Source organism: Neophocaena asiaeorientalis, unplaced genomic scaffold (assembly GCF_003031525.2).
Source record: "Neophocaena asiaeorientalis asiaeorientalis breed wild unplaced genomic scaffold, Neophocaena_asiaeorientalis_V1.1 scaffold37, whole genome shotgun sequence".
Taxonomy (NCBI): domain Eukaryota; kingdom Metazoa; phylum Chordata; class Mammalia; order Artiodactyla; family Phocoenidae; genus Neophocaena; species Neophocaena asiaeorientalis.
The window spans coordinates 740,774-767,701 of record NW_020174269.1 but is presented as its reverse complement, the minus strand read 5'-3'; the positions used below and the strand labels follow the sequence as shown (position 1 = coordinate 767,701).

At 39.3% G+C, this 26,928-nt stretch overlaps 1 protein-coding gene across 3 annotated transcripts in view; it reads left to right on the top strand.

Moving 5' to 3' along the window:
- The window catches only part of DMGDH (dimethylglycine dehydrogenase), a 61,602-nt gene that overhangs the window by 7,401 nt on the left and 27,273 nt on the right, over nucleotides 1-26,928 (top strand). For all 3 annotated transcript variants that reach the window (XM_024755714.1, XM_024755712.1, XM_024755715.1), the window contains exons 3-11: nucleotides 1,998-2,096; nucleotides 4,443-4,607; nucleotides 7,321-7,525; nucleotides 13,786-14,034; nucleotides 15,894-16,092; nucleotides 22,488-22,657; nucleotides 23,115-23,268; nucleotides 25,455-25,620; nucleotides 26,084-26,214. In XM_024755714.1, the coding sequence (XP_024611482.1) occupies nucleotides 1,998-2,096; nucleotides 4,443-4,607; nucleotides 7,321-7,525; nucleotides 13,786-14,034; nucleotides 15,894-16,092; nucleotides 22,488-22,657; nucleotides 23,115-23,268; nucleotides 25,455-25,620; nucleotides 26,084-26,214 (1,538 nt within the window). The remainder of the gene's footprint in view (nucleotides 1-1,997; nucleotides 2,097-4,442; nucleotides 4,608-7,320; nucleotides 7,526-13,785; nucleotides 14,035-15,893; nucleotides 16,093-22,487; nucleotides 22,658-23,114; nucleotides 23,269-25,454; nucleotides 25,621-26,083; nucleotides 26,215-26,928) is intronic.

Here is a 26,928-nt window from a genome sequence, read left to right as displayed (position 1 = left end):
TGTGTGTGTGTGTGTGTGTGTGTGTGTGTGTGTAATTTTATACCTGACAAAAAATTGAGTTCAGGATTTACTTCTGACTGTCCCGGCAGCAAGGAAACTAGGGTTGTATGAATTGTTCAGTAGAAATAGTTATAGCATTTCAGTAAGAAAGACCAATTTTTCCTTGACCAGAAATTCCTAGAAGAATTTATTCCCTAAAAAAAGGATATTGAGCTAAATGTTTTGAGTAAGAGCTTTACAAAACAAACTGATGTGACCCTTTCAGAAGAGAGATCATTAACTCATTCTATGAAAACAGCTTTCCAGGGTGGGGAAGAAGATTGATGTAGTGTAGATATATCATTTTCGGGTGGTCTGGCTCTACCTAGGTTAAACTTAGAGGATCTTGAGGAGTGAATGGTGAACAGAACCCTAGGCCCAGGCTTGTGAATATCCATTTTCTCAACTGACACAAGATATATCGAAAACAAAATTGAGTTCTCTAGAAGATGCCTGAAGACCAGAGATTCTCTATTATTGAACTAGAAAACTTCATATCACACTAGATACCAAGCATGTAAAGAAGGATGTGATATTTGGCTGAAAGTTAGGGAGCCTGACTCACAGTTGCCTCATTATGGGGCTGTGCTATGAGAGGACCTATGAACTTGGGCCAACATTTTTCTCAGAAAAGTAGCCAAATGCTTGAACAAGTACTTGATAGACCCCGAGGATTCTGGTCCATAAAGAATCTGGTCCATAAAGGATCTGATGAACTTTAATGGCGGATTTTTTTTTTAATTGAAGTACAGTTGATTTACAAAGTTGTGTTAGTTTCAGGCGTACAATGAAGTGATTCAGTCATACATATATGTTCTTTTTCAGATTCTTTTCTATTATAGGTTATTAACAAGACATTAAATATAGTTCCCTGTGCTACATAGTAGGTCTTCCTTGTTTATCTATCAATATTTTATATATAGTAGTATGTATCTGTTAATCCCAAATTCCCAATTTATCCCTCCCCTGGCTCTTTCCCCTTTGGTAACCATTAGTTTGTTTTCTATGTCTGTGAGTCTATGTCTGTTCTGTAAATAAGTTCATTTGTATCACTTTTTTTAGATTCTGCATATAAGTGATATCAGTAGAACCAAATGCCCAACACGAAGAACTTTATATATACTCCCAAACAGACTTTATTTTAAACAGATTGTATTCGGATGAGCTTTCCAGGATAAATTAGCTGCTGAATGGGGCCCCAGACACTTAACTGAGAGAACCTGCTTCATATCATTGCTTAGAATTCTTTGCCTGGATACTATATTGCATCCGCCAGAGTTGATAAAAAGGGGTTTGGCAGGTAATATTTAGATATTTTCCTGAGAGTGATTATTCAATATTTATTCAGGAAATGTTTGCGGTGTATAATCTATGTGCTCATTCATCAACTGGTTAAGCTATGACAAAGGTCTGTTCACCACTCAACAGGCTCTAATTCCTAGGAATGTTCCACTTCTTCAATTTTGGAAATTTCAAGAAAGAAAATAGGAGGGCCGCTCAATTCAAGGGAATGGTGGGGATCGAGACAAGGAAAACTTTTTGCTTGCTTGTTCATAGTCCTCCTTAAGGGAACACACGCTTTGTTGGTTTGAGTCCACATTGTATGCCGTCCCCCCATATTTTTCCTAATAGCGTACATTCCTAACCTAAGTGATTCCATCTCAGTCATCCCGTTTCTGAATCTGCAAACAATCCTTTCCCTAATAACTTTTAGGGACTTACTATATATGTTTGTTGGCTGGCTCTCACATTATTTATGTGGTTCAAGTGGGTTCTTATAACTGTCACGAGCCTTATGCAATGTGCATTCAAACTCGTGCTGATGTGGTCTCATCCCAGAGGACTGGCTGGTGCTTGTCAATTTCTTGCCAGTAATAAATTACTTCTTAACAGATAAACTGTCAACATTTTGAGAATGTTAATTTTTTTCGGTATTTCCTTTCCTCCCCACTTTTAAGGCAGGTTTAACAACTTACTTTCATCCTGGAATAAACTTAAAGAAAATACATTATGATAGCATCAAACTTTATGAGAAACTGGAAGAAGAAACCGGACAGGTAAATGCATTTAGCTTGAAATTGTCTGTTTAGGTCAGTTTCTCAGAGATACATAAGATTACTGAAGGATTTTGATATCATCATGTATCGCTGTGTGTAGTGACAGCCATGGCATGTGAAATGTGGTAGAAGATTCTGATGAGAGTTTAAGATGAGAACCTCTAGAACTTGCTTTTCAATCAATTTAATTTCTTGAAGTGTATTACCCATGTAATTACCTGCTCCTGATTTTTTATTTTATATTTATTTATTTATTTATTTTTAAAGAAGATGTTGGGGGTAGGAGTTTACTAATTTTATTTATTTATTTTTGCTGTGTTGGGTCTTCGTTTCTGTGCGAGGGCTTTCTCTAGTTGTGGCAAGTGGGGGCCACTCTTCATCGCGGTGCGCGGGCCTCTCACTATCGCGGGCTTTCTTGTTGCAGAGCACAGGCTCCAGACGCGCAGGCTCAGCAGTTGTGGCTCACGGGCCTAGTTGCTCCGTGGCATGTGGGATCCTCCCAGACCAGGGCTTGAATCCGTGTCCCCTGCATTAGCAGGCAGATTCTCGACCACTGCGCCACCACGGAAGCCCTCCTGAGTTTTGAAATGAGAAAAGAATAAAAAGCAGCTTTCAAAAATATCTTTAGTCAGCTTCTATATCTAGAAACTAAGATATCACAGCCTTTCTGCACTGGATTGCAAAGGATCTGACAACTGTACATGCCAGATTGTCACATGCCTTCGAAAAGTACTTCACTAAAAGCCCCTCACTTTTTTTTTTAAATGTTTGTTTGTTTGTTTGTTTATTTATTTATGGCTGTGTTGTGTCTTAGTTTCTGTGCGAGGGTTTTCTCTAGTTGCGGCAAGTGGGGGCCACTCTTCATCACAGTGCACGGGCCTCTCACTATCGCAGCCTCTCTTGTTGCAGAGCACAGGCTCCAGACGTGCAGGCTCAGTAGTTGTGGCTCACGGGCCCAGTTGCTCGGCGGCATGTGGGATCTTCCCAGACCAGGGCTCGAACTCATATCCCCTGCATTGGCAGGCAGATTCTCAACCACTGTGCCACCAGGGAAGACCCCCTCACTTTTACTTTTCTCTCTTCTCATTTGTATTAGTACTTTCAAAATAAAGTGGCAGGCAAAGAGTATCCATAGACTAAGACTGAAGTCTGCTTAAAATTTTCATGCTATTTCCCCTGCCTAAAACCATCACATGGCTCCCCACAGTCTACAGGACAAAAGCCAAAGAAGACGGGCCTTCATTAGCTAAGCCCTGCCTGCCTTTCCAGTGTTTTCTCTTGCCACTCTTTGCTATGCTCAGTTGCTTCAGCTATGCTTAACTGCAAACAGTTCTAGAATGAGCTGGGCTGTCTGCCTGAGACAGCATTCCCTCTGGTCCCCATTTCAGCATTCACCTTCCACTCTTTCCCGGGGGGGGTGTCTCCTTTGAGAAGCCATCCTTGACTTTGTTCACCCAGCAGTCAGGCGGAGCTGAGGGCATATCTCTTGGTTCTAAGAACATGTGTACACATACCTCTTATATTACGAATCCCCCTCAATTGTGATTGTTGCTTTACTGATTGGTCTTTCCTACAGAGTCCGAGCAACTTGAAGATAATGACTGCATCTTTGATCACTGTCACGCAGGGCCTTGCTGAGTGCTTGGCCAACTAAAGGACTTCAGTAAATGCCAGGGCTTCCCTGGTGGCGCAGTGGTTGGGAGTCCACCTGCCGATGCAGGGGACGCCGGTTCGTGCCCCGATCCGGGAGGATCCCGCATGCCGCGGAGGGGCTGGGCCCGTGGGCCATGGCTGCTGGGCCTGTGGTCCGGGGCCTGTGCTCCGCAGCGGGAGAGGCCACAGCGGTGAGAGGCCCGCGTACCGCAAAAATAAATAAATAAATGAATGAATGAATGCATGCCAGATGAATGTTTATTTCGATTCACACTTAATCTTCTCACCGCAACATTCTGATTCTTCATGTTCTCTCTTCAAATCCTTTGTCTTTCTTTTCTTCACATAATTTTCTTCCACTCTGTACGTGAGCACTATCTCATGTTGTAATTATGCATTTAGCTGTCCATCTTCACCTATAGACTGTAAGCTCCATCCAGGCAGGATCTTCATCTGTCTTGTTCACAACAGCATCTCTGGGGCTTAGCATAGTGCCTGGCACAGAGGAGACACTTAGTAAATATTTGTAAAATGAACATCTTTTCATATGATGTAAATATGGTATATAGCTATCACTTTCACTGCATAGTGAATCTCTTTTCTTACACACCTTCATTTTCATTGTGCTGGAGAAGAACCATGTTTGAGTGCCAAATAATGATTTATGAGTTTTTACTGGCATTGTCATCACAGGTGGTGGGATTCCATCAGCCAGGTAGTATCAGAATTGCTACAACTCCTGTAAGGGTAGATGAATTTAAATATCAAATGACTCGGACTGGCTGGCATGCAACGGAACAGTATATTATTGAACCTGAAAAAATACAAGAGATGTTTCCTTTACTCAACATGAATAAGGTATTTATCCTAAGGGCTTTTTTTTTTTTTTTTTACCATTTGTTGATTTTAATTAAGATCAGAAAATGTTATTTTAGAAATTTAATTAGAAAAAACTTTGTGCACACATTTTGAATGTCAAAATCAGACGATTAATGCTGGAATTTGGGTAGATTATAAGATGGGCTATTATGTTTGCTAAATACAGTAAAGGTAATGAAAAATCTTATTAGCTTTCTACCTATTACAACTGAGGAAACATTTTCAATACCTCTCTATTACTGTGTCCCCCAGATCTGGAGGTTCCTATAAATAAACCTTCTGCTTGAGAAATGCAGAGAAGACAATAACCAGGTGTGACAAATGTGTGTATAGAAAGACTGTGTTACTAACATTTTTTTTACAAAATCAAAGGTAGAAGTACATGTTATATTGCTACACAGATATCACCTAACTCATAGCTGTACTACCCTGACAGGTATTGATCTAACCAAATTTAGCTGAGAAAATCCACTTGGGAATTTAGTGTCTTTTTGCTGGGTGATAATCCCATTTGAATAATAATAACAATGACTAATACTGCACTACCTAACACTACAGCACATACTTAATGTACTAGGTATTATGCAAAGCCATTTACATGTATAATCTCATTTACTCTTCACAATAATAATAGAAGGTATAGATTATTACTAAACAGGAAATTGCAGCTTAGATAGTGTACATAGTGGGCCCAAGCCCATCCAGCTAGAAAGAGCTGGAGGAGATTTGAACCCAGGCTCTCTGACTCCTTTGTACCTATGCTACCTAAAGGTACAAGGTGGAGCTGTTCAGGGAAGCAGAGGCTTGTGTTTCTCCCCAGTGTAGTATCTATGATGCCTAAGTGTTCATAGCATTGCTCTGGGAGCTGGGTTGTTAGCCCCTGTGAGTCTTGACAGGTTGCTGGCACTCCGTTTTCAGTAGTTTTGTGTGATGCCAGTGTGGTGGCAGATTGGTGTCGCATTGCAGTGTCTGCGTTAAAATTCTGCCACCACTGCCAGGAAGGATATTCTTATATCTGTTTATATGTCAATCTTGGGATGCTCTGCTGGAAGTTCTCACCATCACAGATTTTTCTCAAAGACATTGGGCAATGGAAATATGTGGGAAGGGTATTCTCTGGCTCTGGGCAGGGTGCCAAATCAAATAGATCTAGGGTCACTGCATAAGGACATATCCATTATAAAACACCAAAGTGATGTTTAGAAGTCTACAGTAATACAAATTCCATTAAAACCAAAAGTCTCTTGCACTAAACCTATAACAAGAGATTGGATTAGTAATCCAAAACTTCCCACAAAGAAAAGCTGGGGCCCAGATGGTTTTCACTGGTGAATTCTACCAGACATTTAAAGAAGAATTACTACAATTCTTCACAAACTCTTCCAAAAATAGAAGAGAATTGAACACTTCCCAACTTATTCTGTGAGGTCAGAATGTATTGCTGTGATACCAAAACTAGACAAAGACATCACAAGAAAAGAAAGACCTGTATGTCTTATGAATATTGATGCAAAAGTCCTCAACAAAATACTAGCAAACTGAATTCAGCAACATATAATAAGGATTTTTTTAGCATAACCAAGTGGAATTTATCCTGGCTAGGCAGGGTTAGTTTAACATCTAAAAATCAATCAATGCAATATTGCATGAATAGAATAAAGGACAAAAAGACATCATCATCTCAAAAGATGCAGAAAAAAAATTGGCAAAAGCCTCTTGACCATACTTGGTGATTAATAGATTTTTGTTGAATGGATGAGAAATAACTGTACTATTTCAGTGCTCCCTCCTTGTTTCATCTGAGTTTTATTCTTCTTTGTTTCCCCCACAGTACCTCAAGCCGTAGCACAAAGTAGGTACTTAAGAACTAGTTGTTGATGACTGAATCAAGTATACAGTTTCCTGACACCAGATATATATTTAACATGTGAATCTATTAACAGTATTAAGCAATTAAATATAAATAATTAATCAATTAGCATTAGATTTAACTGCAAATGTTAGAAACCAAAATAATAATGCTTAAACAAGATAGACATTTATTTCTCTTTCATTTTGGCAGTCCAGGGCTGAATGGTGGCTCTTATCCATGAAGACTTCAGGGATCTAGTCGCCTTCTGGATCATTGCTTTGTCATTCATAGGATGTGACTCCTTTGTTCTTACTCCAAGATGGCAGCTAGAGCACCAGCCATCATGTCTGCATTCCAGACAGCAGAATGGAGGAAGGGACAAAGAAGGGACAAAGGGCATATGCCAGTTGTCTCCTTAAAATGGTTCATGCTACCATGACTCTTTCATTTGACACTTTCATTTGCATTTCATTGACCAGAATTTAGTGATAGTTTTAGCTACCATCTGGAACTAGTAGCTGCCAACTATTGGAAACTCTTTGTTCTTAGTGGTTATGTGTCTAAATAAACATTTGGTTTCCATTGCTTTGTGTGGGAGGGGAGAATGAATGTTGGAGACAATTGCAAACCTCTGTCAAATAGCCTGTCTACTTAACTCTCAATGTGAGTCCTGCCTAGCTCTGAGCTTGGACATAGGGAAAAAAAAGTGGAGACTGATCAATCTGATGCCATGATGCATTTTTCAAGTCCAGTTTTGCTAAACATTTGCTGGCAGGATACAGTTACACTGAGTGAGTATATGTATTCATTTGAATATTGACTCTTTTGTGATCGATTTAGATTTTAGCTGGACTGTATAATCCTGGAGATGGTCACATTGATCCTTATTCTCTAACTATGGCCCTGGCTGCTGGGGCTAGGAAATATGGTGCCCTTTTAAAATATCCTGCACCGGTGACTTCTTTGAAACCCAAGTCAGATGGAACATGGGATGTTGAAACACCACAGGGATCTATGAGAGCAAATAGAATTGTGAATGCTGCAGGTAAGCGTCATTTAAAAAAAAAAATACTGTTTTTTTTCTAGTGGCAAAGAAATAAGATATTTAGTCATAACGTAATGTTTTATACTATGAACATTGTTATGAAACACCGTGGTACTCCCATGGCGAACATTTTGTCTGTTTCTAAGCTACAAAGCTCTCCCTCCATCACTTTGCTCTTGTTGTGTGAGATAACTCTGTCCTTGGTTATCCATAGTGAGTTGGTTTTCTTTTCCATGCTCCATTTTATTCTGCTCCGGATAATGTTTTGCCAAATTATGCTTCTTTTTCCTACCTGTGTTCACACTTTCTTTATAATAATAACCAAATTCTAATGTTCAAATTCACGAGCATCCTCTTTGCTCTCAGTTTGTTTTCTAGAGCAGAGTTGATTATTTGTGTTCTTTCTCATCTATTTTGATTACTTTACTCTGTCCAAAAACCTTTTAACCTTTTTCCTTTCAGCACATTATTAAATATATTTCATAATCTTTTCTTTAGGTTGCTCTGTTACAATCTAGACTCAGAGTAATGAAGCCAAAAGGGATATTTGAGATAATCTAACAACTCACTCATTTTCCATTTGTGGAGACCAAGGTCCAAGAAGGTTATACTAATTGGCAAAGTGACAGTTATGTCAGAGCCAGGACTTGAACCTGGGTCTTTTGATTCTTGAATTAACATACTTTCTATCAGATTCTTTGCCTATGAAGTAATTTTCAAATATTACACATTAAAAATAAATCCTCGAGCAAATGAAACTGCTTGTGCAATCTGAACTGGGCTAATAATTTATATTTATCTATAGTTCATAATGGTTAATTTAAAACGTAAAATAAACATAAGGCAGCTACTGATTTTCTCATGTTCTGCTCTTTGAGTCATTGCTTAAATTTACAAAATGAAAACAATCTTTATTATTTATCAGATCAGATGATACGCCATGAGGACATGCCAGAAACAAATACCCTTAGGATTCTTTCCTCTAAATCGTAACTTCTGATTGATGTTATTTTTTAACAAACCATTTTTAGTGGCCCTGGAAAAAGTCATGTCTTCAGTATTTAAGAGTTTAAGTTAGTATTTCTGAATCTTTCTAACCCATGCCCCCCATTTGAAAAGCATAAAATCTCATTCATTCTTTAACATCATTTGAAATTCCAGATAATGTAAAACAACTTACATAATAAATAAGAGCAAAGGCATAAAATTTTGCTTTGTTTTTGAATTTCACTTGCCTGCCCCCAAGGAAATCCCCATCAGGCACCCCCTATCTCCCACTGTCCTTGGGTACATCTGGTCTAAATTCTCCTAGAAGATCCAAGGCAATGAAATCATTCATCCTTTTTTTTACAAGTAGCAAAAATTCTTTGCAGTCTTGCAACTTTCTTTATGGTCTCATGAATTCAGCCTCTAAAAACATTTGACTGTTTTCCTAGTGATAGCAAATACTAAATAAACATGCTCTGACTTCACATTCAGCACCCGTGTCAGACATTGCTAATTGATCACTGCACTCATTTCAGAGAGACTTGGACAAACCCCGCGATTTTTCTTAACACAGTGCTTCAGGCAGCCACACACTCCCAACTGATATTTTGACAAATAACATAGAAGACCTTAATTTAACACATTTATCTATTGTTTTCCTAAAATGGATACATATTTATTTGCACGATTCATTGTCATTGTAATATTTTGTTTTCTAAAGCACAATCTGTGAGGAATAAGGAATCTCTGAAGAGAAAGAATAATTTCCAAAGAGATCTGACCTAAGCCCAGGACATTGGTTACCAGATGAAATATTCCATGCTCTATGCAGCTGTGCAATCTTGTGGGGTGATCAGGGCAGAGGAGGGCAATGGCAGGAGGTCCTGGAGAACAAATCAGAAAACAAATCCCAGACCAGCACCAGAAAAACTGTTCTTCAGGATGTCCATCTTCATTCTTTGCTCCTGATGCCTTTAACTCAGCCACGTCTGAGTTCCATCCTCAGGTCCTGGTAACTCCAGGCAGCTCCTTGTTCACAGTTGTATGAAGAACTATACGGTCTCCATTCTCAGTTCTTTACATCATTCAGATCACATCTCTGGCCCATATCATTTTTTTTCCTTTTTCTTCTCCATCTCTTCTCTTCCACTGGGCAAAAGTTATTGGAGAAAATCTAACTGATCACATATAAATAGTCCGTGGAAGGTGTGGAGGGGTGTGTGTTTAGTTATTTCTGTCTGTTTTCAAAAAAAACTTTATTTAAAGTATAGAAGTTCCCCAAAAAGTAAACCTCAGTAATAGGGGGTGAAGTTTTGGATATGCCCCTTTCTAGACTTAAAGCTAACAAAGATTAATTTTATGAATAAAAGCAACCATCTGCAGAAGGCATTGTGCTAACACGATTTAGAATGTGTGTCTGATGGAATGTTTCCCAGAGTTACCCAGTGAGTCCAGGATGTCTCATAAATTCAGGTGAGGCCCTCAGGCAGCTCCGAAACCTAATTAAAGTAACCAGGATATAGACTTGGAAATACAACCAAAACGTAAATGATGTAAAGGCCACTCTTATCTACTCAATTGTAGCATAACCTGCTAAAAGTTGTCATATAACAGAAGGCTGCTGGATCTTCAGGATCTCCGTGGAAAGGGAAGTCTAAAAGCAGAAATGTATCAGTTTGCTGATGTGTCTCCAGCACTGTCCAGGGCAGTGGGGCTATCTCAACCAGAGACACGTTATTGCCAACTGTGTGACTTGGGCAAATTACTCATTTGTAAAATGGAGATAATAATTCCCATCTGAACAAGTTATTCTGATCCGTACATGATGTAAAGTACCCAGAAAAGTCCTACCACATAGAAAGCACTAAACAAATTAAGTATAATAATGATAATTTTTATGATTATTATAATTATTTCCTTGAAAGTTTATGCCCTGGTCTGGGAAACACTAGCATCAAGTGTCACAGCTTCTTGGTACCAGCCTTAAGATTCCCCAGATCCTTTCACTTGCTCTGTAGTCATCCAGCACCCATTCTGCTGGTAAACTGACTTCCCAAAGAGCTTGGTTCTCAACCTAGGTACATAAGAGTCACCGTGGGAAGTTTCCCAGGTGGTCTGGCTGGGAAGCTGTATTTTAAACAAGTATTCCAGGTACTGTACTGTCTGTACCAGATAGTCTGTAAAATATCTTTTGAGAAACACTGCTATATCAGTGTTCCTACAGAAGAGGGAATGTAGGAACCTTTTTCTTGAGCAAGCAGAGCTGAGGAACAGTTTCTGACCCTGCTGACCTCTTGGTGTGTAATAGGCTAACTTGCCTTTCTTTAGTACTGCTTTTTTTTTTTTTTTTTAATTGGAGTATAATTGCTTTACAATGGTGTGTTAGATTCTGCTTTATAACAAAGTGAATCAGTTATACATATACATATGTTCCCATATCTCTTCCCTCTTGCGTCTCCCTCCCTCCCACCCTCCCTATCCCACCCCTCCAGGCAGCTTCACTCTACCTTCAGTCTAACCTGAGCCCCAGAGGCAGCTCGAGGGCAAGGGCAGGAGCTATTCACTGTGATGCAAGCTTTTTCTTTGCACGGTGAGGAATGTTTCTCTTGACCTTGTTTACAGTTGACTCGTTAAGCCCAGAGATAACTTCGTAGACTTAAGAATTTTCCTAATATGGTAAATCAGAAATGTGATTGGGTCATGCCAAGATGAAGCCCAGTGTTCAGCCAAAAAAGAATTGCTTAATTTTATCAGTACTTTGCATCAGAGAGTGTCACTGACTGTATAAACATCATTGTCACTGTATAAACCATCTAGTAGAAGTAAACCTGTCCACCAACCTGTACTGTTCATTTTAACTCCATTTCTGTCAGTCACTGCATTTTTAAAAATTGGAAGCCATTTCTAATGATCACTTTTTTATTGATTCTTCTGTTCAGTGTTTTTTCAGGTGATAATGGTAGGTTATAGAGGATTCCTCCACATTTGTTTCTCTTCCCTTTGAACTTGCTGGGTGGGTGATCTAGCAAGGGTTGAAGTGTAATCCTGGCAAGTTTTATGTTAATTTGGTTGACATATAGAGGAAGAGAATGCCGACAAACACCACCACATAGGGAAAAAGTGTCCAGCTTGTTATGGGGTTTGGAGTAATATAGTTAGATGATATTTATGCATATACTTCTGCTTTGTTTTAATGATGAAGTATATTAATAAGCAATTAGATTCAGAAATTTATAAATATATTTGAATAGGATGGGATTTATTTTCTTCCATTTATTTTTTAATTGAAGCAAGTATATTAAGCACTGCAGTAGTTTGAATTGCTAGGCTAAATATTTTGGCTTTTTATATTTTAAAACTGCTCCAGTGCATATAACTAGAATATGTGGCTTTACTATATTATCCTACAAAGTCCTGACATTGGTAATTCACATCTTCCTAGGCAAGAATAAATTAAGTCATTAAATTAGTCAAAGACCAGCAAACAGCTCTAATGCCCACAGGTAAGATTTTTGGTTTGCAAATGGGCACCCATTTCTGGGGCTGTTATCCAAGTGTGACCAACTTAGCCGTTAGGCCAAAACAAAACAACAGAACGCAGGAGTGATGTTTAGATGCCATATAAGAGTACAGTAGTCAGGGTTCCTAGACTCATAACTGATGATTTGTGATTAGCTCTGAACTTCATAATGACGGAGACTTCAGAACTCCTTATTAGATTGCCAAAAAAAGGAGAAACAGAAATGGTTAAAAATTTAGAGAATGCAGCCTCTAAAGAAATAACTTAAGGAAGATTCCCTAATCATTTGAATGATTATTCAAAATTATTATGAAACAAACAAGCAAAAAGACCCCCCCTTCTCCCCAGTAATTCATTGATGGGTCAGGTGACCCTGCATCCCTGCCAACTAATCATTTTTATCATTTTAGATTCTCAAATACCTTTATACAAGTGAAGGAGTCTTGGATTTTTAAAATAGTCTTTCTGTAGCAAGAAAAACCAATAAGATGTGGCCATTTCAGGTTCTCCCAGTGTGACCTTGGGCATGTCTCTTTATTGTTCTGGACTTTAGCTCCACATCTGTAGCCTGAAGAGTCAACCTAGGGGGAGAATCAAGGGTCTTTCAGTCACAAATTATCTGGTTCCATCTTTTGCAAAGGAAAAAAAAAAATATTCATTTCCCCCAAGAAGACAGTCCCCTTGCACACTGCAGGGAGAAACATAAGTTGTGGGAACTCCCACTTATCTATGAGCCCTCACCTCTGCTGTGGCACCTCCTCCCCCATGCTCTGGACACCAGGTGTCTTCTTGCCTTTGCAAGAAAGGATCTTCCAAACATTCAAACTGAACTTTTAAAAGAACAGAAACTTAAAAGGCTATCTCTCCCAAAGTGTATACATTTTCAAATTTTAAGTTAACAGAACAATTCTGTGTTTGTGGAATTTTAGGCTTCAACAATTTGGGGAGAGGAGGGTCTCGGGGATAGAGGACTAACTAGTAGGGCTTTATTATGCATGATTATTATGTTGATCACATCGACCCAGGGCCTCTTCCATTGCCTGACCGTCCCTGCTCTACAAGTAAGGTCAGTCCATTCCTGTCTTTCTTATCAACATTTGTACATTCTATATATTTGGGTTGTTTATTTTTTTCCTTCAAATAATTTTCTTTTTTGCGCACCTTTGCTATGGGCAAAATTGTTTTTCAGGAATGGAGTTCCCTTAGATTCTTCAAAACTCTGGGGTAGTGTCAAATATTGTCTTCTCTTCTGTTCAATTTTGCAATGGCAAAAAATGTAAAGTTTTTATGGACATTCTTTTTTTTTTAATTTAGTTTAGTGAAGTATAGTTGATTTACAACGTTGTGCTAATTTCTGCCGTACAGCAAAGTGATTCAGATATATATTATACATTCTTTTCCATATTCTTTTCCATTATGGTTTATCACAGGATATTGAATATAGTTCCCTGTGCTATACAGTAGGACCTTGTTGTTTATCCATTCTCTCTATATAATTTGCATCTGCTAATCCCAAACTCCCATCCTTCCCTCCCCCACCCCACCCTTGGCAACCACAAGTCTGTTTTCTATGCCTGTGAGTCTGTTTCTGTTCTGTAGATAAGTTCATTTGCATTGTTAGGACATTCTTTAGACTTTGCCGTGAGCACTGAAGTATTCTAAATATTTTATTTTAATTGAAATTGCTGTATCAATATCGTCTGTGGTATGCTTTTATATGTGGTGACATTTTTAAATGATTTTTTTATTTCAGGGTTTTGGGCTCGTGAAGTAGGTAAGATGATTGGACTAGAACATCCTCTCATTCCAGTTCAGCATCAGTATGTTGTCACATCGACCATCCCTGAAGTGAAAGCTTTAAAGCGAGAACTCCCGGTGCTCCGTGACCTGGAAGGATCTTATTACCTCCGACAGGAAAGGGATGGGCTTTTGTTTGGTCCATATGAAAGTCAAGAGAAAATGGAAGTTCAGGACTCATGGGTCACCAATGGAGTTCCTCCAGGTGGGTTCAGCAAATAGAAGTGTGTGCAGACACATCTGTTTTATCTTCCTTGTAACTCTGGGCTGGCTATAGAATAAGATGCCACCATAATACTAGACTATCAGATACCTGGGACATTGGAAGTGAGGAATTCGAGGTAAATTCTGTTCTCATATCCCTTTGAACAATCACAGCAGGGGATAAGGAAAGAGAATTGGTGGTGGGAAAGATGAAGAAGATGCTCCCCGCTGCTTTGGAAGGCCCCAGGTAATTTTTACCTGCCCACACCAACCTCCTGCATCCCCCTTTTCTCCTTACTCCCCTGCTTACTTGGTCTAGTTTCTAGATTTGGATATAGCTGCTCTTGTTCTTTGACAGTTGGAAACACAACAGGTAGCAGAGATAGGACATCCAGCCTGTTAAGAATGAAAGCCTCAAAGTCTATAGCAGAGCAGGATAAGTTGGTACTGCGAACTGAAGCCCTCCTGTGCTGTATAAATGGATGTGGAAAAGTCTTAGGCCTCAGTGCTAACTCAGGAGGTACCATAGTTTCTCTTTCAAGTTCTGCAAGGGAGAGAAGGACCTGTTTTTGTTTTTCATGAAACATTTCTGCAGAGCCAGATGAAGGGTTGGTTCACCTAAGGAGGTATCTCAGGTTTTAATCTATAAAAGGAGCCAAAATGTCATTGGCACACAAATATTATAGGGAATATAAAGAAATGGAGGTAATTGTGCTTTCTAGAATTATACTTTGATAAGCTACTTGGGCTAGGGAATGAATCCCTCCCTCCTACTCTTCAAAGAACATCTGTGCCCACATTACTACAAATGATAAACCACCTTCCACAGAAGTTGGGCCAACCAACTGAGGGCTTTGGTTTTGCTGGGTGGGCTCTGCACATTCGGGCCTGAGGGGAAATAGCTCCTGATCCCAGAGGGAGGGCTAATCTGCCACCTGGGAGTCTCCTTCTCTGTTCTTCCCCCATGCTGGCAATCTTTTCTCCAAATAAATATTTGAACAAATATTTAATAATATTTATTGAACAAATATTTAAATAATTCCAGTTGGAGGAAGAGCCAGATTGTTGGCTGGCCCTGAGTCCACATGCCCTGGTGTAACCCTAGTGATCTGCAGGCCTCTCTGACCTGACATGCAGTCCACAGGAGGGACAAGAGGGAGCTGGCTGGCTGCTGTGCGGGAGCATCCCTGGGATTGGTGGCGATATTCTTTTAGCAGCTCATCCGTAGCCCTGCCTTCAATCCCAGTGCCTTTCATGACTGAGAAGATGACTGTGCTCCAAGACCCTGACTCTTTTCACAGAATTCCGGCCCTCGGATGTGTATAGAAGAGGGCTAGAAGAATGAAGCCTCCATGCCATCCTTCCCCGCTAAGAGTTAAAAGGTGTCTAGAATTCATCATCCCAGATGCTAAAGTGGTTTTTCGTTTATTCCCACTGTCCTGACATGACTTTGCAAACTCCCATTTGCCCTCACCTGAGAGGATGAAGCAGACTTCTATGGTTAATTGAAGGATAAAAGACCTCTCTTGACAAACCAAATTATTATTGTTTGTCTTTTAAAATTGTGATCGGCCTAAATGCTGGAAACTGCTAATGGGCATAAATTAAAATTTTCTATTAAAAAGGTTAACTTTCATGATTTATTGTTTCAGGAAATAACATTATTCTCAGTAATATAGTATACTAATATAGCAGTACTCATCTGTTGATAGTAAATATCAAGTTTAGACTTAAAAAAGAGAGTACAGTACCTTCCTAACGGGCCATCTTTAAATGTAAGCTGATTCAGAGATTGAAATCACTTTGGAGCACACGTCAGGGCAGCTGTGGCATTCTGACCACAATGGCATTTCTCTTCAGGGTTTGGAAAGGAGCTCTTTGAGTCTGATCTAGACCGAATCATGGAACACGTCGAGGCTGCCATGGAAATGGTTCCAGTCTTGAAGAAGGCTGACATCATCAATATCGTCAATGGTCCTATCACCTATTCTCCTGACATTCTGCCTATGGTAGGGCCCCATCAGGGGGTCAGAAACTACTGGGTGGCTATAGGCTTTGGGTGAGTATCTCTCTGTAATTCAACATTTATTATAGAGTTATGTAGTTTAGAGAAGTCTTATCCCATTCTCTCAGGCCAAGAATGGAAAATGGGAGAGAGGCAGAGAGTCTTCTCCCTTTTATGACCAATGAAATGTGAGGAATAAAAAATTTTAGTCTTAAAACTTTGACTTGTATAGGTTTAAAAGATTTGTACACAGAAGGGCAATGATTTCCTGCAAGTTTCTCTTTGCATATTTCCTGCCGTTTCCGTTATTTATGTTTCCTTTCATGTTGTGAATGTTCAGATAGGTCAGTTTGCCCCACTTTTGCAAGGATGTTTTCATAACACAATGAGACAAAGATAAATCAAAATATCAAATGTGTAATATGTCTCATGCAGTTTTCACCATAATTCATGTTTGTTCAACATGATTTTTGTTTCTTTATGATTCCTCTGGTTGCTTACTATTTATGGTTCCATTACCCATTTGATGTTTCATCTCTAATATTTGTCCCATTAATTTGGTGAATATTAACGTCAAGCCTACCTTACTATCATATCACAGTTTTTAATATTTTACTTTTCTTCCCTATTTTATTTGGCCATTTATTCAACTGATATATGATGATTGGCCAGCTTTGTACCAGGTCTAGTTCTGGGCACTGGGCTACAGCTGAGAACAAGGCAATAAGTCTCATCAGAGGCACAAGGCTGGTTGGGGTGCTTTTCTTCCAATACAGTAGAGAGGCTGGGGTATGAACTAAGGAAGCAGCAGTGGGCACTGAGAGATAGGAAACAAAATTATTTAGATTTGGTGATTGATTGCATTAGGTCTTAAGGGAGAGAGAAAAATAGCAAATGATGGCAACCTTTCTTACTTGACTCCTGGTTGGACGCTGGGGGCAAAGGAAGAAATAATTGGAAAAATAATGAGTTCCATTTTTGACAGTGTTAAGTTTAGGTCTTTGGGACATCCAGAGGGAGAAAACCTGATGAAGATAGGAAGCTGGAAGGTATAATGTAACTGAGGGCTTAGGAAATCCCCTATAGAGTCCATATGTAGGCATGTTCATGTGGGAGTGTTTCTCTTGTACATCACTTATATGTCTTCTTTGGAGAAAAGTCTGTTTGTATACTTTGCCCATTTAAGAAACTGGATTATTTGTCTTTTTATTGTTAAGTTGTAGGAGTTCTTTATATATTCTAGATACAAGACCCTTATCCCATACATGATTTGCGATTTTTTCCCATTCTGTGGGTTTTTCATTTTCTTGATCATAGCCATTGAAGCACAAAAGTTTTTAATTTTGATGAAGTCCAGAATGTGAATTTTTTTCTTCTTTTGAATGTAGTTTTGGTATCATATATAAGGAACCATTGTTTAATCCAAGTTAATGAAGATTTATACCTGTGTTTTCTTCTGAGAGTTTTATAGTTTTAACTCTTTTCTTTTAAATATATATATTTTTGATGTGGATCATTTTTTTAAAAGTCTTTATTGAATCTGTTACAATAATGCTTCAGTTTTATGTTTTGGTTTTTTGGCCTTGAGGCATGTGGGATCTCAGCTCCCCGACCAGGGATTGAACCCACACCCCCTGCATTGGAAGGCGAAGTCTTAAGCACTGGACCACCAGGGAAGTCCCTAGTTTTAACTCTTACGTTTAGGTCTTTAATCAATTCTTAGTTAATTTTTGTATGTGCTATGAGGTAAGTGCCCAGCTTGATTCATTTGAGGATAGCCAATTGTCCCAGCACCAATTGTTGAAAGATTATTCTTTACTCATTGAAATGTGTTGGCATCTATGATGTCTTTTTTCTGACACCACTTCTGACATTTAATTCTCCAATTCTCTGACACCAACTGACTATCCAACAATTCAATTCAATTCTGCTGCTAACTCCCAGAGTTAGTGCAGACCCCACTAGTTAAGGACTCAGTCCCGTAAAACTGTCCTCACTTCAGATGCCAATTTCAGATGTCCTCACTTCCAGGGATCACCTGTAATTCTGACTGAATGGCTACACATTTGGAGGTTCCTGCAACCCCATCCTCAGGTTTGATAATTCAGTAGAATAATCACAGAACTCAGGAAAACCCTACTTACTTTTACCTATTTATTCTATAGAATACAACTCAGGAACATCCAAATGGAAGGGATGCATAGAGCAAGGTATGGGAGGGAGGGGTCTGGTGCAGAGCTTCCATGCCCTCTCTGGTGCACCATTTTCCTAGTGCATCAATGGGTTCACCAACCCAAAGACTCTTTGAACACTGTTGTTCAGGAGTTTTTGTGAAAGTTTCATTACACAGGCACGATTGATTAAATCATTGACCATTGGTGATTGAACTTATGGTGACCAGCCCCTATTCTGAAGCTATCTAGTTCCCCTGCCCCCGTTCCATGGAGTTATCTGTTAGCATACAAAATAATATAAATTCCAAAGGTTTTAGGAGCTCTGTGCCAGGAACTGGGGACAAACACCAAATATTTATTTTTTTTTATTGTACCACAGCATCCTTGTCAAAATCAATTCATCATATATGTATAGATTTATTCCTAGACTCTCAACTTTATTCCACTGATCTATATGTCTATCCTTATGCCAGTACCATGCTGTCTTGATTACTGTAGCTTTGCAGTAAGTTCTGAAACTGGGAAGTGTGAATCCTCCAACTTTGTTCTTTTTCAGTATTGTTTTGGCTATTCTGGGCTTCTTAAATTTTTGTGTAAAATTTAGGACCAGCTTGTCAATTTTTTCAAAGAAGCCGCCTAGGATTTTGGTAGGGATTGCACTGAATCTGTAGATCAACTTGGGGAGTATTGTCATCCTAATATTGAGTCTTCCAATTCAGGAACAAAGGATGTCTTTCCATTTGTTTAGGACTTTTAATTAAAATTTCTCTCAATAATGATTTATAGTTATCAGAGTGTAAGTTTTGTACTTCTTTTGCTAAATTTATTCTTAAACATTTTATTCTTTTTGATTCTGCAGTTAGCTTAATCACTGAATTATTGATTTAGTCAACACATATTTGCAGATCGTTGCTCTTTATCTGTGAACAAGAGCAGACAGTATTCCTGGCCTCATGATATTTATATTTTAATAGAACACCTGTCACTAAGGAAATTAGGAAGTTGCTTTCTTTAGAATACTAGTTACTTATCACCTAGAAATTGTATCTACTTGTATGGGGCTGATGTTGGACTCCTGCTTTGATTGCTCTGGGTAATTTTCCCAGGTTGTAGACGTCGCGAGGTGAATGGGGAAGATAACAGGTCGGGGCAGACAAAGTGCCACACTCTCTCTGACCAATTTGGTCTGACCCCAAAAGGCCCCCTTGTTATTTAAAAGTTGGGATTGCTAAGATATTTCTTATGTAACATGGTGGAATCCTCACATCGGCTACCCCTCCCAATTTATATCAGTGATTCATCCCATGGTTCTGAAGACCAGTGATTTCCATATCTGGCTGAGCACCAGGGCTTGTTAAAAAGCAGAATCTCAACTTTGTGGTTAGTCACTTACACGTGTTTCATCCTCCTTTGCATCTTATCTGTGAAATTCTTATTAGTTATCACTAGAATCCATGAAAGGTGTGTGGAATTGGAAAACCAACAAGCAGACAGATTCCCAGACACCCCTCCTGTTGATTCTGATTCAGTAGTCTGGAGAGGGGCCCAGGGATCAGCGTTTCAGCATTGTCTGTTATTCTAGTCCAACCAGTCGAGAGAATAGGTATTTGCAGACTGTCTACATATATGCCAGTGCTCATTGACCTTACTCACAGAATACCCTCAGTCAAAGCTGTTTCACTTTTATACCAAATCTAATAAGTTCTTCTGCTTCTAGGTGACTAACACAATGCTCCCCAAATGTTTAATGAGCTGGATTGAATTGAATCTAGTTATCCTGGCTTACAACAGATTATAAACAGCAAATTTAAAGAGAGGAGAGACAGTTTCACAGTTATCATAAAAAAGCATACACACGGGCTTCCCTGGTGGCGCAGTGATTGAGAGTCTGCCTGCCGATGCAGGGGACACGGGTTCGTGCCCCGGTCCGGGAAGATCCCACATGCCGCGGAGCGGCTGGGCAGGTGAGCCATGGCCGCTGAGCCTGCGCGTCCAGAGCCTGTGCTCCGCAACGGGAGAGGCCACGACAGTGAGAGGCCCGCATACCGCAAAAAAAAAAAAAAAAAGCATACACAAACACTCAAACATCATAGCAGCTGGGCCATGTAGAAGAAGTAGGCTCTACAGATTAATGCTAGACCTAGAAAAAGAGCCTCACTCTTCTTTCCTCTTCAAGTTCCCTTTCACTTCCACTTCACACGTTACTTCCTTATGAAAATCTTATCCATTGGGCAGAGGCATACTCTGTTGTTGGTTATACAAGGACCCATGGCCACCATGTACTGCTTGCCTACTATGTGCTTTTAAATGCCATGTCAATTAATTCTCCACCAGCACCATAAAGTGTGCGCATGTGGAGACTAAAGCTCGGGGTGGTTACACAGCTTGCCCAAGGTCACACAGCTGGTAGTGGCAGAACAAAAATCCTACCTAGATCTCTCTTACTCTATGCTTTTACACTTTCAACCACTACACCAGGGGCTCTCAATAGATGTTTCATAGCATTCAGTTGTATGGGATTTTACATATAACTTAATAATGATTATAGAGCTGAGGTTTGTAGAAATTTACTTTTTAAAAAGAGATTTGATTCAGTATTATCCTCAGATAACAGCACTCTGCCCCATTTATTGGAAAGAACATGATGGTGTAGCAATGAGACCACAGGAAACCGAAGCACAACCCTCCCTATGCCCAAGGAGTCTGCCAAGGATGTAAATTCTGTTATGTGTGTCTTGGCTGAAAAAAGATTGAGAACCATTGAAGCAGTAAAGTCCAATAACAGGGAGTGTGTACTGGGGGCAGAAGACTGAGTTTGTATCCTGAATCTGTACTTTATTGCTGTGTGACCTTATTTAACCCCTGAGTGCAGGCTGGTTTTCTCATTGGTAAAATAGAGTTGCTAAAGAATAAATCAGCTGGTACATGTTAGAAGGAAACAGTGCTTGGTAAATGGTAAGTACTCAGTGAATATCAGAAGAACTTTAAATAGTTTCAAGTCTTATAAACAGTATCTCTCGCTCTCAAAAATGGCAAGCGTTGTATATCGTACATTGGGACTCTTTAAGTGAATAAACATTTTAAGCATATATTTCACAATTATTTTAAGCATGTATTTAATTTTTTTTTGCTTTCTTGAAACTTAATGAGATTGTTTGTGGGTGATTTGGATGAGCCATGTCTCTTTTTAAAACTATCCAGAGAAGTATAAATTGCTGTCGTTTTATTCTGCTTGAGGAATATCCTTATAACAAATATAAGCATTCATTTTTATAAAGTAGAAAAACTGGTATCTTGTTGTAGAAAAAGGTAGTTAACATTTCCAGTCTTTGCTAAGGTCCTCCCATGCTCTTAGAAGCTGCAATGCTGGCCAAGTAGCTGTCATCTGGGGTACTGGAATTTCTTGCATTTTGAAGTCTGCTCATGTAGCTCCTTTTCCTGGTCCTCTACCGGTGACTCCCTGCTCATCCAATTGCTCAGAAGCTTCTCTTGACTTAAACCAAAAACGAACCCACAGTAAAGTCCTTCATCAAGACTTTCCTTTATCCACAAGAATGAATGGGTAGGACTGCCCATGGGCGACGTTAAACTGTGATCCCTCCATCTGGTATGAAATTATTTGCCACAGTCATGTTCTTGGTTTTAAAGCATCCTCATGTGGAAATAGAAAACAAGCCAACCCTCCCCACCAAGTGACCCAAATTGCAAAATACAGGAGCCATTGTTTCTTCCTCCTCTTTCCCACAAGTCCTTGGGTGAATGCCTCTTTGTCTGAATGCTTCTTCTACAATAATGGCCCAAGATCCTTGTGCAGAGGTCATTGCTATGGGAACCTGAACTAAACTGAGTCTGAGAAGAGATGGGTGTGCCACTCTACAGTGTACATATTTCTACTGCAAAGTTCCTATTAGTGAGGATAATCATAGCTCAAGAGGGCTGATAAGGTACCAACCACATCTGCCTGTGTGCTTCCTCTCCTCCGTTTTCCTAAAGCATCCTTACTAGCTAAGAGTCATAGACTATTTTGCAGATACACAGCTCTTGAAACTGTGGAAAGAAACTAGCTATCAAGTCAGGCACATTTAATTTGGATGCCTAAAGATTTTTTTTTTTGAGGAAAAAATATGATAACATAAAGATTATGTTGATTGTGTGTTCTGAATAGCAATAGCACAGAACACTGTAGCTTTGAGGCCTTGTTAAATATATGGACATGTTTCATTGTTGGAAAACAATATGTGTTAGTAACAGGGTATTTATTTCTGTATTTGAAAGGTATGGCATAATCCATGCTGGTGGGGTAGGGAAATATCTCAGTGACTGGATCCTGCACGGAGAACCTCCTTTTGATCTGATAGAATTGGATCCCAATCGCTATGGCAAGTGGACAACAACTCAGTACACCGAGGCCAAAGCAAGAGAGTCATATGGATTCAACAATATTGGTAAAGTGAACATTTACTGTTGTCTATGAAGTGTGTTCAGAATTGACTTACATCACTTCTGACTTTAGAAGCTTTTTATTCTGTGTATTGTGGGGGAATGGTTAGGGAGTCTAAAAAGCATGTACTTCTAAGACACAAAAAGGAATCTATATGAATATATATCTTTAATATGAGGAATGCATAAGTGATTTTAATTTTTAAATCTATTTTTACTTTACCCTTTGATGATCAATATAAATACAGCTTTGGGTTTTTGTAAAACATAAATTTAATGCATATATATGTATATATATAATACATACATATATATTATACATATAATATATACATATATATAATATATATATAATATATGCTTCTAGACTTTAAGTGCTGTGTTTTCCATTTTCTGAATCCCTTCAAAATATTTTATAGTTTTGGTTCTATGCTATTCAGAGCACCAATTTTCCTTTTTCAGTTGGTTACCCTAAAGAAGAACGGTTTGCCGGGAGGCCAACTCAGCGAGTCAGTGGGCTTTATAAAACCCTGGAGTCCAAGTGTTCCATGGGGTTCCATGCAGGCTGGGAGCAGCCACACTGGTTCTATCAACCAGGCCAGGACACTGGGTACAGGTAAGTGAGTGACTTAACCTGCCTGTCACTCTCACCGCAGAATGAAATTTGGGGGTGGAATGGAGGAACCCCAGAGAAGTGCCATGTCCCCCTCCCACCCCATCACTCCACCCCATTCCAAAGAGCATTGAGCCTTTTCCCACGAAAATCACTTTTTGTGCAGTGCAGGCCTTAGTTTATCCCACATGACATTGGTCCACATCTAGGACCCATGTGGCCTCGCGAGACCTACAACCAGCCCAGGTGAAGCCTCTGCTTGACATTTTCCAGTTGCTCAGAGAACCTTCTCCACCCTCTCGAAATCCCCACATGGCTTCAGTTGGCTCCTGAAGGTTTGTCCTGGTTTAGGATGCCTGGCCAAGTCACATAGTATGGAAACAGTATGGAAATATGGATTTTCTATTTGTCAAGGAATAGCTCAAAGCAACTGCTTTCTAGTGTGTGTGCATTGAATCATGCAAGTTATATGCACTGCTAGTAAATTAGGGGAAAAGGTCATTTACTTACTATTTTAGTTTGAGCTAAAACGTAAAGCACATCACTAAAACAATTCTCTGAATTCCTCTAAAGTTGTTGCCATTATACTTGGATTGCATACTATTGTACTTGGGATTAATAGTGATTATATATTTTTTCTCATGAGAATCCATAAACCAAGAGAAAAGAAAGTTTCTTTTTCACGTTAAGTTCTCCTTTTTCTTTCTCAGCTGTGTTGGGTCTTCATTGCTGCGCATGGGCTTTTCTCTGGTTGCGGCGAGTGGGGGCTACTCTTTGTTGCAGTGTGTGGGCTTCTCATTGCGGTGGCTTCTCTTGTTGCGGAGCACAGGCTCTACACACGCAAGCTTCAGTAGTTGTGGCATGCGAGCTCTAGAGTGCAGGCTCAGTAGTTGTGGCGCACGGGCTTGGTTGCTCCACGGCATGTGGGATCTTCCCAGACCAGGGATTGGAACCCCTTCCCAGACCAGGGATTGGAACCCGTGTCCCCTGCATTGGCAGATGGGTTCTTAACCACTGCACCACCAGGAAGTCCAATTCTCTCTCTCTTTTTTTTTTGACCTGTCATTTTGCTTATTTAAACAGGTTTTTTTTTTTTTTTTTAACATCTTTACTAGGGTACAATTGCTCCTGAGTAATATTCCATTGTATATATGTGCCACATCTTCTTTATCCATTCATCCGATGATGGGCGCTTAGGTTGTTTCCATCTCCGGGCTATTGTAAATTTAAACAGGTTTTAGTGTCTACTTTAAGATCAGATCTAAAAGGTCCAAAGTATAGTAGAGGGCCAGTTGCTGATTAATGAATTTGGACTCTGTAGTCAGCCAGTGGAGATTACCTGGGGGCAAAATACCGGTTTGGTTTTTCCTAAACGACTCAGATAAATGCCAGATCTATTCTTCACCTTGTGCTGTTTGGACCTGGCCTATTTCTTCTACTATTTTAATAATTAAACCACTGAAGACTCATTTTGCAGACTTAGCATCCTGCTCTGAAGTTAAAATACCACATTAATAGTCCACTCTGTAAACTAGAAACAACCCTGCATGAGTTAGGAGACCTTTGTTCCAGGCCCAGCTCTGTCATTAACTAATGCAAAGACCTTGGAAGTCACTTTGTGCCTTTTCTCTAAAAAATGAAAATGTTGGACCAGATCCTTGCTTACTCCAGGTGGACCAGCATGAAGCCTGTTCGAGTGCAGAATCTAGGGCCCCTCCGCAGACCTGCTGCATCAGAATCGGGATCTTAACAAGTACAAGTGATGTATTTGCATAAATGTTTGAGAAACAACAAACAAGATAGCTCTACCCATCATATATTCTGGTTTAATTATGCCCCCCAAATTAGTATTTTTAAAATGCTCCCCCCCGCCGGTGATTCTAATATGTAACCAAGGTTGAAAACTACGGATTGGTTAACTTCTAAGCTCTTTTCCAGATCTGAGAACCCACATGGCCTATCTTATTTTCTACTTAATTAATACTTCATTCACTATGAAATGGGTCAAGGGATAGATGAGTAACTTAAAAAATCAAGTAGATTCCAATATGTATGTATGATTTGTAGAACAGGTGGCACTTTTCCCCCAAATGAAATTTTCTAGGCAAAGAGGGTGTATTAAAATATCCTTATTCTGTAATTTTTTGAAAATGAATAACTCTTGTTTTATGACAAACATTGTGTTTCAGGCCAAGTTTTCGCCGCACAAACTGGTTTGATCCTGTGGGCTCTGAGTATAAACAGGTTATGCAAAGAGTAGGGGTGATTGACCTGTCACCATTTGGCAAGTTTAACATCAAAGGTCAAGACTCCATTAGATTGTTGGACCATCTCTTTGCAAATGTCATTCCCAAGGTAAATAACCTTATAGCGGTACAAGGTCCAGGATTCTGGCCTACTTAATTCTCTACCTCTTGTTTTCAAAAAAACCAATATGTTATTTCAATTCACCTAATGATTTCTGTATGAACACCAGAACCCTTCAACTAACCAAGGGTATTCTAGCTAATTTTCAAATTTAAATTTTTGTTAAATGAATTATCATCTAAGGACCTTATGACTTTGTTTAGTTGTGTAAATGGGAACCCCCAAATTGGCTGAAGTGTAGTTTTTATGACAAGTAATTATAATGGTCATTTAAACTGAAAACTTCAAAATTAATGGGTTTAGGTTTACAGATAGTTCACACAATTGATAGAAATGATAGCATTCAGATGTTTTTCATTTTTGACAACCACATTTTTATTTCCATGTGGTGTTAAAAGGACACATAAGATTTTCATTTCATCCTGAGGTAATTTAAAATTCTTTTGTGTAGGTGGGTTTTACAAATATAAGTCACATGTTAACACCAAAAGGTCAAGTATATGCTGAGTTGACAGTTTCTCACCTGTCTCCTGGGGAGTTTCTGTTAATAACTGGTTCTGGATCAGAACTTCATGATCTTAGGTAAGTGTACACCTAGTAAGAAAATTTTACATGGATTGTATATTGACCCAATCTCGCACCGAGGTTTTGTTTGTTTGTTTGTTTACCAGTAATTGAAAGTACAACTATAATTCTTAAAATCTTATTGTTTTAAATAAGCTTCATGTCTCTTAGAGGAAATTATTTGAAGGGCCCCTATGACCATCCCCCTCCCAAAGGTAGTCCATCCATGGGGTTTACTGGTTTTAATAATATTAACTCCCTTTTGTTAGGCATCACCAATATGTCAAAACCATTATTACACATTATCTCAATAAATTCTTTTAATAGATATATCTGCAAGGTATGTATTATTCCCAATTTCAGGTGAGGAAAGTGAAGTTTGGGTTAAAGTAACCTGCTCAAGCCAGCCTTGTTGATTCTGATGCCCACGTTTGGTCCACTTTAGTGAACTGCCTCCCTGGTTTTTCTTCTTCCTTTTTCACGCTTTGTGCCACAAAGCTGCATCTAAATCATTGACCTGCCAAGTCAATCCTTCACACGAAGCTTTAGTCTATTATTTAGTCTACTCTAAACTCTCTAATCTTCAGTATTTCAAAAATACTTGGAATATTGTTGTTTAATAAACATCTTACTCTGACAGATTCTCACTCTAGTTGTAAAATGATGCAAATTATAGCCTCCAATCCAAGGTGCATTGGGAGCCATCTTAGTAGCTTAGCTTTGTGTCAATCC